Source organism: Crocodylus siamensis, chromosome 5 (assembly GCF_052110815.1).
Source record: "Crocodylus siamensis isolate JL-2025a chromosome 5, ASM5211081v1, whole genome shotgun sequence".
Taxonomy (NCBI): domain Eukaryota; kingdom Metazoa; phylum Chordata; order Crocodylia; family Crocodylidae; genus Crocodylus; species Crocodylus siamensis.
This window is the reverse complement of record NC_143399.1, coordinates 149,391,992-149,410,421: the sequence shown is the minus strand read 5'-3', so window position 1 is coordinate 149,410,421 and position 18,430 is coordinate 149,391,992. Positions and strand designations below refer to the sequence as shown.

General features: G+C 40.6%; 1 protein-coding gene across 1 annotated transcript in view; it reads right to left on the bottom strand.

Annotated features, from left to right (window-relative positions):
* Positions 1-18,430, bottom strand: part of CPVL (carboxypeptidase vitellogenic like) — a 105,442-nt gene that overhangs the window by 64,653 nt on the left and 22,359 nt on the right. Inside the window, 6 exon segments of the mRNA XM_090049800.1 lie at positions 334-506; positions 2,285-2,339; positions 6,004-6,039; positions 7,340-7,347; positions 9,427-9,562; positions 9,871-9,993. Of these exon segments, the coding sequence (XP_089905926.1) occupies positions 334-506; positions 2,285-2,339; positions 6,004-6,039; positions 7,340-7,347; positions 9,427-9,562; positions 9,871-9,993 (531 nt within the window).

Below are 18,430 nucleotides of genomic sequence, written 5' to 3'. Positions count from 1 at the left end.
CATGTATTGCCTTTGCTTTTCAGTGATCGTATATGCTTGCTTCCACCATAGGAAGTGTATCTACCATCCCATTCTACAGTGATCCTTAGTGGATGCTGCTGGCAGCCAGTGCATCATTCAGAGTAGCTTTCAAGTTTATTTTCTGTTATTGGACTAGAGGATAGGAGTCAATACAATGAATAGCTGGAAAATGTGGGTTGAAAACACCACACCATTTGGGTCAGAGGTTTCTGTGTAGATATTAGTTGACTTAGACACAACATTTAAATAAGAGCACAGGTTAATTTTGCACTAAAGCAAGGTGCCTAGAGTAGCCAGCTGAAATCTTCTTACCCTATAATTATCCATTAATATAGCTAACCATGGCTTTATTGTTTTCATTACATCTTCAAGCAAATGCTTCTCAACTGTAGACCCATCATGGAAGGTAAGATTACCCACATGGATAGATTTCCTTACTTCTGGGAGCAATAAAGACTCTCCAAAATATTCCTGGTCATCAGGCCACTGTAGCAAAGAAGTTTAGGTAGGAAAAATTGTACTGAACAAAAGAAAATGTTATGCATCCATTTCTTAAGTCACAATTAAGTTATGAGATGGTGGTGTGATTATGGAATGGAGAATTAGCAAGCAGTTAGGAGAGTCTAAACTCAGTATTAGCTTTAGATCTCTGATTTAAAATGTCAAGTCTTCATCTTGTGCTGTTGTATATGCAAGCCTACATACTGTGATAATAAGTTTTGAAATATTCCAAACTATCTGAAAGATAGAAGTAACTTAATTTTAAAAAAAAAGAAAACCAAACCTCTTTTTCATGGGCTTCAATGAAAAGCTATTAAACACAATACACATACATGATAAAACATACATAATCCAAAACTCAGTGCCTGAAGACATGCTAGGAGGCTGCTCCAATGTGCTGTAATTACAATGTCTGTAATTACAGATTAATCAAGTGTGCTGGAGGGTGATAATTACCATGCTCCAGCAACCTCCTGTGTCTCATGTATTGCCATCCCTGTGCTTCAAAATGGTGGTGGAGGTGCTTGAATTAAAGTTTGTCAAGTGCCCCTGCTACCATTTTGAAGTGGGAGCACACTGATACATAAGACTCAGCAGCAGTTTAGTTAGAGCAGTTCTTCAATTAAAGCGTCCCTCATCCACTCCTGGAGCTCATATAAAAGTGCCTATTATGCCCCAAATTCATTATTTCCATATAAAAAAAGCTTTCACATACAAGCATCTGATACTGTACCACAAATAGTATATACAAGAAAGAATTGTTTAGGTTGTAGTTTTCTCCTTTTTGAAAGCTCCAGTCAGAGTACCAATTGCTCCCTGCCATCTCCTGAGAGCTGCTCTAAGTAAAATGCTGGAGCACGTGTATAGTAAGGCTGTGAAGCTTCAGTAGCTGATTTAATCTCAAGGAGATTCAGCCCAGTTTGGGGACCGAATCTCCAAACCTGAATCAAATTGGGAGATCAATTAAACACTGAACAGATTTGAAACATCCAAATCAATTTGGAAAAGCTTCGGAAAATAATTGGCCACTTCAGAGATTCGGCCATAGATTAAACAAGCAGGTGACACAGCTGCTCCAGATGGTAAGTTTGTTGGTGAGCCCCTCCAGTGGCTCATCCCACTGAGGGAGAGACAGGTACAGCCAGAGGGGCCATGGGAGAACTGCAGCTGCCCAGCTGTGCCTGCTTCTCTCTAGCCAGTCCACATCATCAAATCTCTCCAAATCAGCACCAAATTTTCCAAAGCCAATTCAGCCGAATCAATTCAGGACAGTGATCCGAATCTCTGGATAGAATCACTGTCCTCTGAATCAGCCAAATCTTAATCGAATACTTCCCTATTCGCACAGGCCTAGTGTATACCTATAGTACAACATGTATAGGCATGGGCAACTGGTTCCTCCCGAGTCTTGAGGGGAACCAGATTGCTGACAGGGGTCCCCCAGCAGCTGATCGCCGAGCCCAGAACCACCAGCAGTAAAACCAGAAATGCACTTCTGTTGGCACTTCCGGTTTCGTGACTGGCACTTCCAGGGGGTGCATGGCCAGTCTCAGGGGGTGTACGTGCACCTGCATGTGCTCTATGCATGTTGCCAATGTGTATAGGCATAGTTAAGCATGCACTTACCTGCTTGGGTAAATTTAAGCTTCATACCTTTCCTACATTCAGACAATTTCCTACTCCTGACATAAAGACCCAAACATCTGCTTAAGTTAAACTGTGCATTTTTTAATACTGTTTTCAGAATTATAATGAAAGCTTAGCTGGCATTGTAGCATGTTAAAGAAGTTACTACAACCTGTAACTGTAGGACGGAACTGTAGTTCTGACTGTAGGACAGAACACCTTTTGCATCACCATTAATTAGAATTTCAGATATTTGAAGGGAGAACCATGGAAAGCAAGATTAACACATACATTTGAAGTACAAAACGGAAAACAAAAATTGTGTGTCCTTTAAGCTTGATTTTCATACCAGTTTCTTTAAAAAGTTTAAAGTCATCTCTTGTTCCACATATTAGTATAAAATCCATTTACATTTCTTATTCCAAAAATCACAATAAGAGAACAGAGTTCTTTTTAATCATTTTCCGAAAGTATTCTCCCATGCTTCATTATGAAATAAAATTAAACTAAATAGCTTTACACTCTATCCTTTTGCTTATGTGTACTGTAAGGAGGAATCGAAGATTAGCTACAATAAATACTAATGCATTTTTATTGTAGTGTATGGACTTTTCAGACTGGAATATAGGCTACACCTGAAGACCATTCAGAAATCAGTATGGATAAGTATATTCTGCCCTCTCTCAGTGTGGTTTTATAAGTCAGTTTTTTGTCCTCAACAGACTGCACTGCCTTCCAGATGGACTCTGCATACAATTCAAAGCTTTTTCTTTGTAATGTAAAGCTAATTACTCCTTAACCACCTCTGTCAGTTAGAACCCACAAACCAACAGTCCTTGATTTGTATGCCTGAAGTCAGGATGTTCTTAAACCAGCCTTCTGATTTGAAATTTGCCTCCCACCATGGTTCCACAGATTGAATGTGATGCTCTTTAGCATAAATGTAGCAAAACCCTTCCAGTCACTAACAGATTTTTAAAAAGCATCTAAATGAAATCCCATTCATTTCAAAATGCCTTTAAAATCTGGTCTATTACTTTTCCTGAGGTGGTAGTTTAATGGGGACGGATTTTCAGGTATGTCTACAACTGCACATTGCAACGCAGTAAAAAAATACCTGAGCCTGCTTTCTGCATACCAGAACATGGAGAACTTTATGGGCTAATGGAGAGGTCATCAACCTAAGATCCACAGAGCCACTGGATCTGACTCAGAACCAGAGGGCTTTGGTGGTGTTCAGTAGTAGGATACTTCACCCACACTGTGCCACAGCCAAGTAGTGAGGAAAAACAGTATAGCCTGCTGTGGCTATACAGTTTCCTATAGTTGAGCTACTTTGGGTGCCTCTACAGTGCACTATAGCCTGTGAAATCAAAGTCTGCTGAAACTGAAACCAGTTAAAAATAGACACCTTTCTCAAACCTTAGATTTTACCACCTACCTCAGCAATGGAAATATCAATGCAAAAAGTTACTGAAAAGGTTCATAGAGACTGTAAAGAACCATAAGGATAAAGAGCTCTGGCCCCACTTCAACAGAAAATAATTATTTATTATTTTACTCCCAAGAGCGCTAGCCATGGAGCTAGACATGGTACTAACATGGCAAAACCAGAGTCTCTTGGGCTATATTTTAAAAGCTACATTGGTATCCTCATATTAGCTCAGCTGTATCCTATAATGGTAAATCATTAGAAGCGTCTCATTCAAAGTCATTCTAATGTAATTTATTCAATTACAGAACAGTTCACCAGTAATTTCTGATTTTTTTGACCTACCTAAGACCTTACTACAGAAGCAGAATGATTTTCAACTTTGAACTTGACTTATGAAACGATATGAAATATATTCTTTGAAGTCTACTACTTTGTCATTTAATGTTTATATTTTTGGTCAGGAGGCTTAGTAAGGAGAAATATACCATAGATCTGTTAGGCACATTCAATCTGTTATGAAATTGTTCATATCTTCATTTTGGCTCCCTCAGCCGTTTTAATGCTTACTAATTTTTAAAAATCCAAGTTGATTTTTTTTTTTTTTGGCAGTCATAAGGACAGGTTCAGAACTGATTTACAATATCTGGGTCACTCACCCATACTAAGATGATAAACTAGGTCACTTCAGATGGCAATAGGCTCAAAAATACATTAATAAGACTATATTAACGACTATCAAATTTCTGGTATAAACAAACATATTGCTACTCCTAATGTGATTATAGCATCTTCTTGTACAAATTCAGCAGGTAGAACGTAGAACGATAGAGAAGCCAAAAATCTTCCATTACTTTATTTCCATGGAGACAGATTTATGAACCAGACACTCAGCTTGTGTAAATCAGCTTCATGGCCCAATGACATTTTATTACAGGGTTACAAAAGTTATCTTTAAAGATTTATTTATTTATTTACTTGACACCTTGTTAGTGTCAACATATTATTTTATTAGAATAAAATGCTTATGGATTGTGATCCTAATTGGCATTAAGGACCTCACATGACCCAGTCTTTATAGCCAGGTAATATAATCCTGGCCCCATGAAAATCAGTGGCAGAACACCCATTGACTTCAGTGGGAAAATGATTTTACCCTTGAACTAATCCCTGCAAAGATACTAGTTGATTGGGTTGAAGGGTACATCCAGACCTTACAAGTTGTGAGGCAACCTTATCCTCCACATCTTCTCATGTTATTCAAATACTTTTTCTTTGTGAGGATTGAACAATTTTACATTGAGTACATTTTCAGCGATGTTGACAGCAAAAGCAGGCACAATTGGATTACACTGCGCATATTTCCCTTCAACCAGTGGTTCTCAGCCTTTTTTAGACTTAAGGTACCCCTCATTACTTTTCTGAACTTAGAAGCATCTCATTTCAAAAACTGATTTAATTCATTTTAGACTACAGAAAAATAATAGAATTCTTCTGTTGCAAAATACTCAGAAAGATTCTTCCAGCCAAAGTGTTGTTGACCCTACGCATTCCTGTTTTAAGTCTCTGAGAGTATCTTATAAAACATTTAGTTGTTTGCATGCCTAACAGTGTTAATATGACACAGCAGCCTTAAAAGGATCTCAAACCACCCTGGTTGAGAATCACTGCCCTAAACTGATCTTCTTTCATGATCTGTTACATATATTAAGTAAAGGTAGTCAATTATGAAAGATTCTGCATAGCAGTACAGGAAACTTCCTTTAGTGTTTGGAATTGGCATCTTCCAAACAAAGGAGGGTAAAAATGTAAACCTCTAGTAAATACCCAATTAGGTACCTAAGGTTACTTAATATTTAAATAGAAGTGACCTTGTTTCAGAAGCATATAGCAACCCTTCCTACTAAAGTAAATAGAAACTACAAGTGTCCATCACCTTTGAAAATGCCAGGGCAGTTATATGCTTAAATACAGATGTTATGTGCTTAACTCTCTTAAGAACTTACCATCCCCTTCCCCTCCCCACCCCCAAAACATTCCCCAATTACTACAGTATAGATTGCTTAGATTTTTAGGGTCATAAGGGACCTTGGGAGATCATTGAGTCTGACCCCCTGCCCTGGGCAGGAAAGAGCACTGGGGTCAGATGACCCCAGCCAGGTGCTTGTCCAGTCTCCTCCTAAAGACCTTCACGGTAGGGAGGTCCACTTCCCTTGGAAGCCCATTTCAGATTCTGGTAACCTTACCATAAAGTTCTTCCAGACGATCTCCACCCCAGAGTGCTGAGGGAATGAGCAGAGGTCGTTGCAGGACCTCTGGCATGACTTTACGAGCACTCGTAGTGGTCTGGTGTGGTGGCAGAGGACTGGAAAAGGGCCAATGTTCCCATTTTCAAAAAAGGGAGGAAGGAGGACCCAGGAAACGATAGGCCAGTTAGTCTTATCTCCATCTTGGGCAAGCTTTTTGAGAGAATTATCCTGGCGCATGTCCACGAGGGGCCAGCAGGGGAGATTATGCTTAGGGGCAACCAACACAGGTTCATTAGAGGCAGGTCCTGTCAGACAAACCTGGTGGCCTTCTATGACCAGGTCACAAAATCCTTAGATGCAGGTGTAGCAGTGGACGTAGTCTTTCTGGACTTTCAGAAGGCTTTCGGCACTGTCTCTCACCCTATTCTCATTAAAAAACTAGGGGACTGGCATCAACACCTACACAGTCAAATGGGTCACTAACTGGCTGCAGGGTTGCACCCAGAGAGTGGTGGTGGACAGGTCATTTTCGACCTGAAGGGATGTAGGCAGTGGGGTCCCCCAGGGCTTGGTCCTCGGGCCTGCACTGTCCAACACCTTCATCAGTGACTTGGACGAGGGGGTAAAAATCACTCTGTTCAAATTCGCAGATGACACTAAGACGTTGGAGGAAGTGGGCACACTAGAAGGGGGGAATAGGCTGCAATTGGACCTAAACAGGTTACAGGGGTGGGCAGATGAGAACAGGATGGGGTTCAACACTGACAAGTGCAAGTTAATGCACCTGGGGGGGAAGAACCAGCAGCATACCTACAGGCTGGGGAACTCCCTTCTCATCAGTGCAGAGGCAGAAAAGGATCTTGGAGTCACTATTCATGCCAAAATGAACATGGGCAGGCAGTGTGGGGATACAGTCAGGAAGGCCAACCATACCTTGTCATGCATCCACAGATGCATCTCAACCAGGTCCAAGGAGGCAGTACTCCCCTCTATGTGACACTGGTCAGGCCACAGTTGGAGTACTGTGTCCAGTTCTGGGCAACGCACTTCCAGGAGGGATGTGGCCAACATGGAGAGGGTCCAGAGGAGGGCCACTCGCATGATCGGGGGCAGCAGGGTAGGCCCTATGAGGACAGGCCAAGGGACCTGAATCTGTTCAGCCTTCACAAGAGAAGGCTGGGGGGGGATCTAGTGGCCTGTTACAAACTAGTCAGAGGGGACCAGCAGGCATTGTGGGAGTCCCTGTTCCCCCAAGCACTACCAGGAGTGACTAGAAATAACGGTCACAAGCTGGCAGAGGGTAGATTCAGACTAGATATAGGAGGCGCTACTTCACTGTCAGGGAAGCTAGGATCTGGAACCAACTTCCAAGTGAAGTGGTGCAGGCTCCTACCCTGGGGGTCTTTAAGAGGAGGCTAGATAAACACCTTGCTGGGGTCATTTGACCCCAGTACTCTTTCCTGCAATGGCAGGGGGTTGGACTTGATGATATACTCAGGTCCCTTCCGACCCTATCAACTATGAAACTATGATGCCCAATATAAATCTGCTCTCTGTCAGTTTGTGGCCATTACAAATGGCCACCCGCATGATCCGGGGACAACAGGGCAGACCATACAATGAGAGACTGCGGGACCTGAACCTGTTCAGCCTTCACAAGCGAAGGCTGAGGGGGGACCTGGTGACCGTCTCTCAAACTCACTAGGGGGGACCAGAAGGGTTTGGGAGAGACGGTGTTTCCCCTAGCGCCCCCTGGCATAACAAGGAATAACGGCCACAAGTTGTTGGAGAGTAGGTTTAGATTAGACATCCGTAAGAACTACTTCACAGTCAGGGCGGCTAGGATCTGGAACCAACTTCCAAGGGAAGTGGTGCTGGCTCCTACCCTGGGGGTCTTTAAGAGGAGGCTTGATGCCTACCTGGCTGGAGTCATTTGAGCCCAGTTTTTTCTCCTGCCCAGGCAGGGGTTCGGACTTGAAGATCTACAAGGTCCCTTCCGACCCGACTTCTATGATTCTATGATTATTTCTAGTTACCTCAAGGGGTGGCCTGGTAAACAGAGTATCTCCTAGTCCTTGCTGCCCCCGCCCCCGGCCCCCACTGAATTTGTAGACTGCCACAAGATCTCTGCTCAGCCTTCTCTTGGAGGCTGAAGAGATCCAGGTCCCTCAGTCTCTCCTCATAGGGCCTTACTTGCAGGCCCCTAACTCTATGAGTAGCCCTCCTCTGCACCCTCAATATATTGATAGACCTTTCAGATAAATGTATTTATCTTCCTAATACCTCCATGAAATAATTCAGTATTCTTAACCCTATTCAGCATATGAATAAGGACCTACCTAAATTGTGGTGGAAGTTCATGGCGCAGTGGTGCCTTTAATCTTGCTTTTTTTTCTCCCCCCTGCTGCTGAGTAGTTGAGAGGCAAAAACCCCACAGCATTCATTACTTGGCCAGTCAGTGGCAGGGGGCATGTGCAGCAACAAAACCAAGATTAAAGGCATCACTGCATCACAAACTTCCACCATGATTTAGGTAGTTGCCTACATATGGGGAAATAAGTAACAGAGAGACTAAGATTCTGACTCTGCTAGGAGTTCTTTACTGGTATTGGAATACAAAGTATATTATGCAGGCAAAGTGCTTCTAGTGTGGACAGCTATATTGGCAAATCTGTACTTTGTACTCATACAGTAACAGCCCTAGTCACAGGGTCACATTCATTTTATCACAACAATGAATTAATTTCAGACTCCCAGTGGTACCAGATTAACAAATGCCAGTCCCAAAGAGAGTAATGCTCTATCAACCAACCCCTTTCCCTATACCCTAGGGAGTCTTCTATAAAGCTCAGCTTTCCCCTAATATTGAAATCATCCTCCAATTTTAATCCTACTTAGCATTTTCTATAAAATGTTTGCCATCTGCATATTAAAACTCTAGCCCAATGAAGCAGGAAAACTAATAGCCCCACATTAACTATGATGTATATTCTCCCATGATGATAGTTAAGTTGTAGCAAAGAAAAGCTATGTAGCAAAGATACAATGTTGAAATTATAAATGTACAATAGATTATAAATTACTGGAAGTGTATTACTTTCCGCACAGAAATTGTGTGTTGCATAGCCTTGCTGGATGCTGCAACATGGATATCTATCAGAAAGAGTAATATTTTATTGCAGATACTAATTAACTGAGTATGTTTGAAATGCAGCCACTCTTTACTTTTATATAAAGGTTTTTAAAGTGCATATTCGAGTATATGCATCAGCTCCCTAGACTGCATTTCTTCTGATTTCCATGGGATAAGTTAAACCTTCAGGGCATACAAGCATTTAGTTAAAGAAACTAAAACAGTTCATGAAAGACAGGACTGTATAAACATATTCTAAAGGCACTCTGTTTGAAATGAGGCCAAAACAAATTCTATGGACAGTTCTTTTCTTTTCTTTGGTTCCTTTCTCCTCCTCCCCCTCTGCCACATTATAATGGGCAACTTCTCCAGCAAACTTCTGACCTTCATTATGCTTCTTTCTGACCCCTTACTCAGTACAGATGGTTTTAATTGCTAAAGGCCAGTGTGCGGGCCTCTGATACGTACTTCAAAGGCTTCAGTCCATTTCTTCTGCTGGATATAGATTACTCCCAGATCGGTTTGCTGCTGGACATAGTCTCTCTGCTTCTCATCCACCAAGCCAATTTGGTACAGGAATTGCACATAGCCACCCAACATCTGCCAAACAGGCACACAAAAATGAAGCTGACATGTGGGGAAAGTATATTTTGCTTTTTGGAGATAACCTTTTTTAAAATTTTAAATCTGTCACTGAACTCAACTGAGCAAAACCCTTTTTCATTTTAAAAATAAATGATCTGGTAACTTGAAGTTTGGAAACATTTGGCAAAAATTAAAGTTTTAAAGCCATTAGGAAGTAATTGAGGGAAAATACCACCTTTTATCAAGATAGGACTGTAATCTGAGAAAAGCACTCCACTTAATTAAGTATGAAGACAACGGAAAAAAATATGTAAAGAACCTACCATTTCAGGGTCACAGAAACCATCTCCAATAGCAACTCCCTTGAAGCTGATCTTAACCTTGGCTGTGGGATTGTGGATATGAATATAGTACCGAATAGCAGGCACATATTTCCCTGCATAAGACTAGAGAGAATGAAATGGTAAGCATAATTTGAAATTACATTGATTTACCGTGTATTACACCTTGAGGATTTCTGCATCAGATAAGTAATGTTTTGCTTTAATGTAATTACTGTAGCTTTCCATCTTTTATTTTCTACCACTGAAAATTATGCAGCTAACCAATTCCTGAGGAACAAAACCTTTAAGTAAATTCATTATCAAAGCACTTTAAAATATTAAAAGTGACATTGTTAGAGTCACCAAGATTCGAGGGAATAAGCATTTCTCTTTAATTATCATAGAAATTGAGCATCCCCATCCCATAGAAATCCAACTCTAACTTCATTCCTGGTTAATGATTTAATATCAACCACCATTCAGGTTTTTCCTGAGGTTGGATTAGGCAGGTACACAGTGTAAAGTGCACCAGAACTTCTCTTAAACTTGCATGGTGTCCTTGAGACACTATAGTTTTGTAAATATGGTCCTAGCTGTTATGGCTGCAAAGAAAATCTCAACAATTTGATTAGAGTAATAGATGCACAGAACAGCACTAAGTGATGAGCCCTGCTCCCTCTATAATCAGGGAGATGTTAACTCAGAAGGCCAGTAATGACAGTGTTGACATCTATTTAAATACCGTGCTCAGGTAAATCCAGTCTATCCTTAAAAGTTGTACAGACATAGCTGCATCACATAGGCAGAGTGGTTTTAAAAACAAACAAATTCACTCTGTATGTAGGTAATGAACCTAGTGAAAGTCCCATTGTAAGACTATAACTAAACTTTAACCCATATAAACTATGCTGGCTAAAGCATTTTATACCAAAATGACTGCATCCACGCTATCATGGATTATCAGTTTACTATGAGAGATGTCTCATTTGGTGGTACAAACAGGTGACATTTAGGAGACTGACTCTTCCTCTGGAACAAGGTAAAGAAAACCCATGGTATTAAAGCAAGCCCCACTGAGGGAAGAGCCAAGCTTTTGGAGCTCTCATGCTCAGTGTGTGCACAATCTACTGTGAGTGCATGTCATTTTGGAGGCTTACATGGGCAAATCCCTCCTCCAACTTTTACCATGGCAGGAAAGCTTTGCCAACAGGCTTATTCATAGTGAAATTCAGGCAGACAGAAAACAATATACAGTAAAATGCCTGTTATCCAGCATTTGAGTGACCGGAAGACTCTATTAACCAGAATTTCTGGCCAGCCGGGGGGGGAGTTCGCACATGGCCACCGCCACTGCCACCCACCACCTTGTGCTGCAGCTGCTTCACATGTGGCTGCTGCCACCCGCTGCTCTGCAAGAGGCCGCCACCACCCTCACCTCTCCCCTACTCCATGTCCAGCCAGAAACCACCAGCCTCAGGTAACTGGGATTTTTAGATACCCAGCACCCCCCGTTCCCCACTCATGCCAGATGACAGGGATTTTACTGTAGTGAGATTTGTCTCTATTACAGTGGTGACGCATATGGGGTGCACAGGGGTGCACATGCACTCCCTGAGAGCGCTGGTGCACCCCCAGACAGACCATGCTCCCTGCTCAGGTGATGGGTAGTGGGGGCAGGCAGGAGCACTGGTACTCCTCCCTGTGAGCACCAGCCTGGGAGTGGGAAGCACCACAGCCACTTCCAGGAGCACCGTGGCTGCTTCCTGCTCAGCACAACTGGCTGCAGGAGGGACTGCCCCCCTCCTTTGGTGAGATTGGCCATGGGGGGACCCTCCCCCAAGTTGCTAAGTGGTCACTGTGTGGGGGGGCACATGCCCCCCCTGACTGAGGTGGCACCAGTTTCCCATGCTCTATTACAAATTTTCTTTTTCCATCCAGCAACTCAAAATCACAATACTTTCAGGAAACCAAAAGCTGAACAAAAAGAAGACAGCTCAGACTAGCCCTTGCAAGAATGAACTGATACCCAGAAAGAGAGGAGGGAGAGGGAGAAGGAGAGGCTTCAGAAAAATTATCTGGTATGTTGGCCAATCTTGTCCCTGTCCTCCCCCTTACCTTCTCCCAGTTTTCTATATCTACTTTTCAAATTAGTATGGAGACTCTAAATCATGTGATGCTCATCATTAAGCTTAGACAACCATTAGAACCAGTGACAAAAACACTTTCTGCCTTCAGCTTGCTAGGAAAATTTACCCCATCTTTCTGACAACAGTCTGAGAGCAAACTACAGTTCACTGTACCTGGACCAGAAATTAGAAACAATGAAGGCTAGAGCCTCTACAATACCAGATTCTGCCTCTTCAGGCCAATGCAAACATCCCATTCCTAGGTTTCTTTGGGTGCATCTACACATTCATTAATGTGCTTTTGCTACTAAGCATTAAGTTTTGTACCTCTAATATGAGGTACTACATAAAGGCTCATTAAGCTGCCCTAACACGCAGTAGCAAAATGAATGCCCTTTTTAGTGACATTTAATACACAGTAGACTAATTCTACTGCGTATTAGCACCGTTTTTGGCATGACGCGTTAATGAGCAATACAATAGGCTACTGCACATTAAAGTACACATGTAGACACACACACCGTCTCATAACTTCCTCTTCTTGAAGTGTCAAAACCTACAGACTCCCAGAATCAAGCATGCAAAATCCATATAAAATATTCTCTTTGTCAGGGGAATTTAGCTGTGGAAAAAGCTTCTAAGGAGAAGCTAAAATGGAATCTAGCAATATTTAAGGAAGGCTTTATGACCTCTTCTTGAGTAAAGATTTCCCTGTCCAATATTATCTGGATATACTTTATACCACAATGATTTAACCAGGGAAGGAACAGAGCACAGCTGTTATGAAGTGCAAAGAAAAATGTAAGTTTCACCTTACATTCTGAGGAAGGAAAGGAAGTTTGAGGTTTGCTTACTCACATGAACCCAAAATAAGATTATGTAAAACTTAATTCTATAAGCATATTTTTCAGAAATAATTTCAGGTAGCTTATAATGTAGATAATTCATTGTGGATAATAAATACAAATAGAAGTTATGATAGAAGCTATTGTTTAGTGTTTTAAGGGTGCTGGGAGGGGGGGAAAATGTCTACTCCTTGAGTAATGGAAATTAATTAATTTTAAATCCCAAAAAGATACCGACTATAATGGGCAGTGAGATAAAGTGGAATCTTAGTTTCTGCAGAAGAGCAACTGCAAATTATATTTATTTTTTTTAAAATGAAAAATACCCTTGTTTTAAGTGTCTTCAGTGGCTTAGGCTGTATCCATGAACCTATCTGGTGAAAACAGGTTGGGCTGTTTTCCAGAAGTACAAAGCATGATGAAAGTAGCTTTCCTGAGGATACCAGATACTGTCTCACCCACAGTATCCTTTACTTTTTTTTGCAAAAACTACTGCAGATTTATTGTGCCCCTGCCAAACATTATTAGTAAAGAAATGGCTTTCCCAACTAAGAACTGAAGCTGGAATCTGCCCCTTCAGAGACAAAGTGGTTCCTGAGAACAAAACTATGTCTTTTGACCAGTATTTCACATATGTTAGCAGTTACTCTTGCTAGATGATTTACTGTGTCTCAGTTCTTAGGTACAGTTAGGGGCTGTGCTTTCTATTTATATTTACCAGACAAAAAGAACTGTCTCTGTCTCAGCATTCCCTATTTACATAATGGTGTTCTTTAAAAGCCACCCCCAAGGGATTTTCTACACTTAAACTTGAACTGATTTAATTAAACCAGTGCAGATCCTAGTGCAGACACTCATCAAATTATATCTCTTTAGACTGCCCCTATAACAAAGACACGCTGATCTACTTACAAAGTTGCAAAGTAAAATTGTTATTTTAAAATGGTTTAATCATATTGGTACAGCTTTGCATTTAAGCCAAGGGTGAAAGCCTGCCTCTGCTTGAGTAAATGGGTGTTTTGCCATTAACTTCAAAATATCACACTGGATGTTCAGGACCCAACAAACAATGAAGAGATATGGAAAGGAAGAGAGAAAAAAGCTGCAATTAAAAATAGTTACATTCTAGACAGAGAAAATGATAAATATAAGGATATATAAGCCACACCATCACACGAGTTTTGGCCCAGGCCGTGTGCTGTGATAGGCCCCTGACCTGAAAAGTTTAGTGAGCCACATATAATAGATACCATATTGCTTACTTCCAGAAAGACACCATTGTGCCTAGTCCGGAAAAGCTCCATGGTGTATGCTCCCTCTGCTGGTCAACTAATAAATACTTCCCAGGGCTTTGCTAAAGTTGAAATGTAAATACTGTGTAGTACAATATGCCAATGTATCTGTATGAGCAATACAAGTCAAAAAAGAGTAGCACTGAACAAAATAGCCAATGGATTTTCTATTATACATCTATATCCACACAACTTTCTCATGAAATCATGGGGCCTCTATGCAACCGACCAGTGTGTTTGTCAGGAGAAGCCAACCATGGATCATCTGCTGAGACTTCCTGTAGCACCACAATCTGGCAGCACCAATACCAGAAGCAGTGGCCTGTGCAGAATATTGGGAACAGACCACATAGAAAGGTTGGATTGTAGACATGACAAAGAATATCTGTATCTTTTAGATAACTAGATAGATATTGACAGTAGTATGTGTGTGCGTGTATATGTATGTTATATTTGTATAGAATATATAGTATATTAATCAACTTCTGTCAGTACAGCAATACCACAAGTCACCAGAAGATTTTGTAGTCCTATCCCTAGGCAGATATACACACATTAAAACTGTCTCTACCTAAAGAACTTACAATAGACATACAGGAAACACTACCTAGCTGTTAACAGAGTGCTTTTCATCAGTAGGTCTTAAAGCTAAGAGGAAAATATAAGTGTTCATTTAAGTGTTTTCCCCCTACAGAATCTCTCTAAACATTTCCTTTTCAGTAAAAAAGGTGCGTGACTAAGAACATGCTCACAGATTTGCAGAAATATCTAATAGCTTGATGAGTCCTGTGTAAATTTACAAGTAGATACGAGGCAAGCAGCAGAATGCTCCTCCTCCATCTGGCTGTGGTTCATTTCAAGATTTTCTTGTTAGAGCAAAATATTTGACTTGGTTTAGTTTCTTATATCTCTTTCCCATCCCACTCAGGAAAACAACAGGGAAGCATCTTCATTTTATTTAAGTATTTCCTCTAGCTGTTAGTATTAAGTCACTCTCCCCTCTTATTTTTTTTAAGAAAGATTAAGTACAGTGTAATAAATGTACTCTCTTCTATCAGTTTCTTGTGAAATTAGAGTGCAACTTCAGCATTTTTATTTTTAATATGATATAACATGTCAGGAATGGACGTTTAGAAGTTATTGGTAGCCTATATAGCAGTTTTACAAGTAGATTTTAAAGAACAGTAGTGTAAAAATAAAATTGTAAACAAAGCATGATAAATTATACAATAATTTGATAGGTAAGATTATCCTCGGCAGTCTGAAAAACTGGCCCAAGCATTTTGTCAAAAAAAGACTAATCTACTACCAACACACTTTCTTCACTCAGTTTAAATCTATTTCATATCTAATGCAGAGACATAATTCATAATATAAAAAAGAATTGTTTAGTTTTGAGATTAAAAGCTAGCTTGGCACAGAATTTTAAATTCAGAGCTTACTAATAGTTAACAAAAGTTGACAAGTGCAACCAAATTTAACAGAACGCGGCAATTTGTCATAGGCTGATGAGTCGACAGCTTTCTGATTTTATTTATTTCAAAAGTTAGGTCTTTAAGTAGCTGGATAAAGAAACTGTTGAAAAAATTCAGCGTTCCTAAGTAGTTTTAGATACTCCCTACATGCCTCAAGCTTTATGACTAAAGAGAACAAAGGCCAAGGACAATCAGTATAGAGGAACAATACAATATTAGAAGTGAACTGAGCAATTGTTGATAAAAATGTCAGCATCGCAGCATGGAAGACAGGAGCATGTGTTCTGCTCACAAGAACTGCAGAGGCAATGGAAGCACAGGACTCCACATTACCTTGGCTCAGCTCTAATCTAGGAATGTCAAGGGCAAGAGGTGTTGGCTGTCATTAGCTGTCCATCTAGATTTTTTAATTCTAGTCAAAGCTGTCAGAAGGAGTGCAAACTGTGCTCATCTTTTTGTGATGTCTAACTAATAAGCAGGACAGAGGCAAATTGCTCATTTCACAAAGGCTAGTCCACAGCCCTTAGGCATGTAACTGGACCAAGAGTAACAAGACTGAAATTTTCAAAAATGTAAAGTGTGGTTACCTGGAAAACAACACCCATGGATATACCACAGAGCTTCTTTAACCAGGAAAGAGAGAAAAAGAGAACACTCAAAGTCTATTGGATCTTCCTGTGCCAGGGAAATGCCGAGATAATTACAAGCACCTAAAAACCCATAACTGGGAGAAAAATAATAGACTAGTATCATGTCCAGAGGAACTGAACACCTGCAACTCCTCTTAAGGTTAATGGGAACATCAGTGGCTCAGTCAGTTATCAGTTAATAGACTGGTATCAAACACTTCTAAAGTTCAGAACACAAATTTGAAAGTTTCTGAAAAGCAGACAAATAATACATTTCAATTCAAATATCTGGTAGACGGTCACAAGCCACTGAACTACAATTCCATCTCCATATACCAGCAATCAGCAAATTACATCCCATGGGACAAATCTGGCCCCTGGAGCCATTTGATCCATCCTGCAGTCGTGGGGCTTTTGTGGCATTCAGCAGCAGGGAGTTTTGGCAGCAGGTGCTATCCCTTGCCACTTGGGGGAAGCACCAGCTGTGGGTACTCTCCCTGTGCTGCTGCGGGGAGAAGGCATGGTGGTGGGCTGCCACTAGGAAAAGTAGTGGTGATGGCTGGGTCTTAGCACCTGCCTTCCTCTGATTGGATCAATCCAGCTCATGGCCTTAAAAAGTTGCTGACGCCTGCTGTACTCCATGTCCACCACTACCAATGTCAAAACTGAACAGAAGCCTAACCAACCCATTGAATACCCACCAGTAATTGTATCTAAACATGAAGTTAACAAAATGGTAGAGTATGTACTGCAGAAGAACAAAAATTACAAGAAAAAATATACTGGTTCAAGGGATTCCCCACGTACTGAGGCATATCTGAACTTTGTTCCCAAGCAGAGCGTCCATCAGGTCAGACAGGGGAGAATACCTGCTTACTGGCTTCTGAAAGTTTCTTCTGCCAGTGGATCACTGTATTTTAATTACAATTTTGAAAAGTATAAGCAGTTTGGACTGTACCTGAAGGCAATTTTCTTCTGCTTTTAAGTGAGGCCTTCATAGTTTTCTTACAGTACTTTTCAGTTTAACATCACATGGGTTCTGTACTGTGAACAAATCAGCATGGCAGACCAGTTCCTTATTCTAAATTGTAGGGGCCTACAGAGTCAAGAGAATAAACAAACTGAGTGTCTATCAACATGTCAAACAAAGATGTGTTGTAAAGAGCTCAGCATAGGATCTGGCAGCAAGAATCAGAAAGGCTCTGCCAGAAAATGGCTTGGGCTAAAATTATCAGGGTAAGGAAACAAGGTTGACTAGTTGACTCCTTCAGTCTAGGAACTGGCACAAATGAGCTATGTTTTGGATTTGCTTACAGTTTTGTCTTCACCTTTCACTAAAGGATACCCTGATTCATTTGTGTTTGGCTCTTGACACTAGGCGCATGCATCAACTTTTCAGGTTTTTACAAATAAAAGGTTTGGACCTTTTTTCCACTATGATGAATATTTCACAACCATATTATTGCCTTTCCTGCCCTTTTTTCTTGCAACAGGTCACCTGCCTGTCAGATCTTAGTAAATTTAAATGTTATACATGTGATTTTCTGTTCTCCAGTAGGCATTTTATTGTATTCCATATACAATGCCTCCAAGAGTCTCAGTCATGAGGAGACAGTAATTGCAACCATACATAAAAGTAACAATTACTGAATGTTGTTATTAAATGCATATTGATCTTTTTCTAAGTAGATTTTTTTAATTCAATTTAGACAGCTACTTTAGTGATATTAAAACTAGCCGGTGTTCTGAAGGCACAGAAATAGAAAAAAAAAAATCAGTAAAAAATAGATTTACTCATACTTATTAGAAGCACACACTCATTAAAGTTCTGGTACATGTATTTTCATGGATCATACATGAAATGTAGAAAAAATTGAAACACAACATAGTTTTAGTTTAAATGAGTAACAGCAAATATACCCCCAACTACCAAAAAAACCTCTGTTACATACACACCATTCTCTTCTAAACTAAACTAGCCATAATTTAAACCACGGTAAAGACAAAAATAAAGTTTATTTAAAATAACTTAAGGGCAAATAAACTGAGTCACAATGGGAGCTCTGATGGCAACTTCCCCAGTACCATGTCTAATATGCACAGGTCTGACCTTTCACAAAGCACACACATTTTGTGTCCTTACAAAACTGTCCTTAACAGACTAATGGAGCTCCACAGCTATTTGATGGAGCT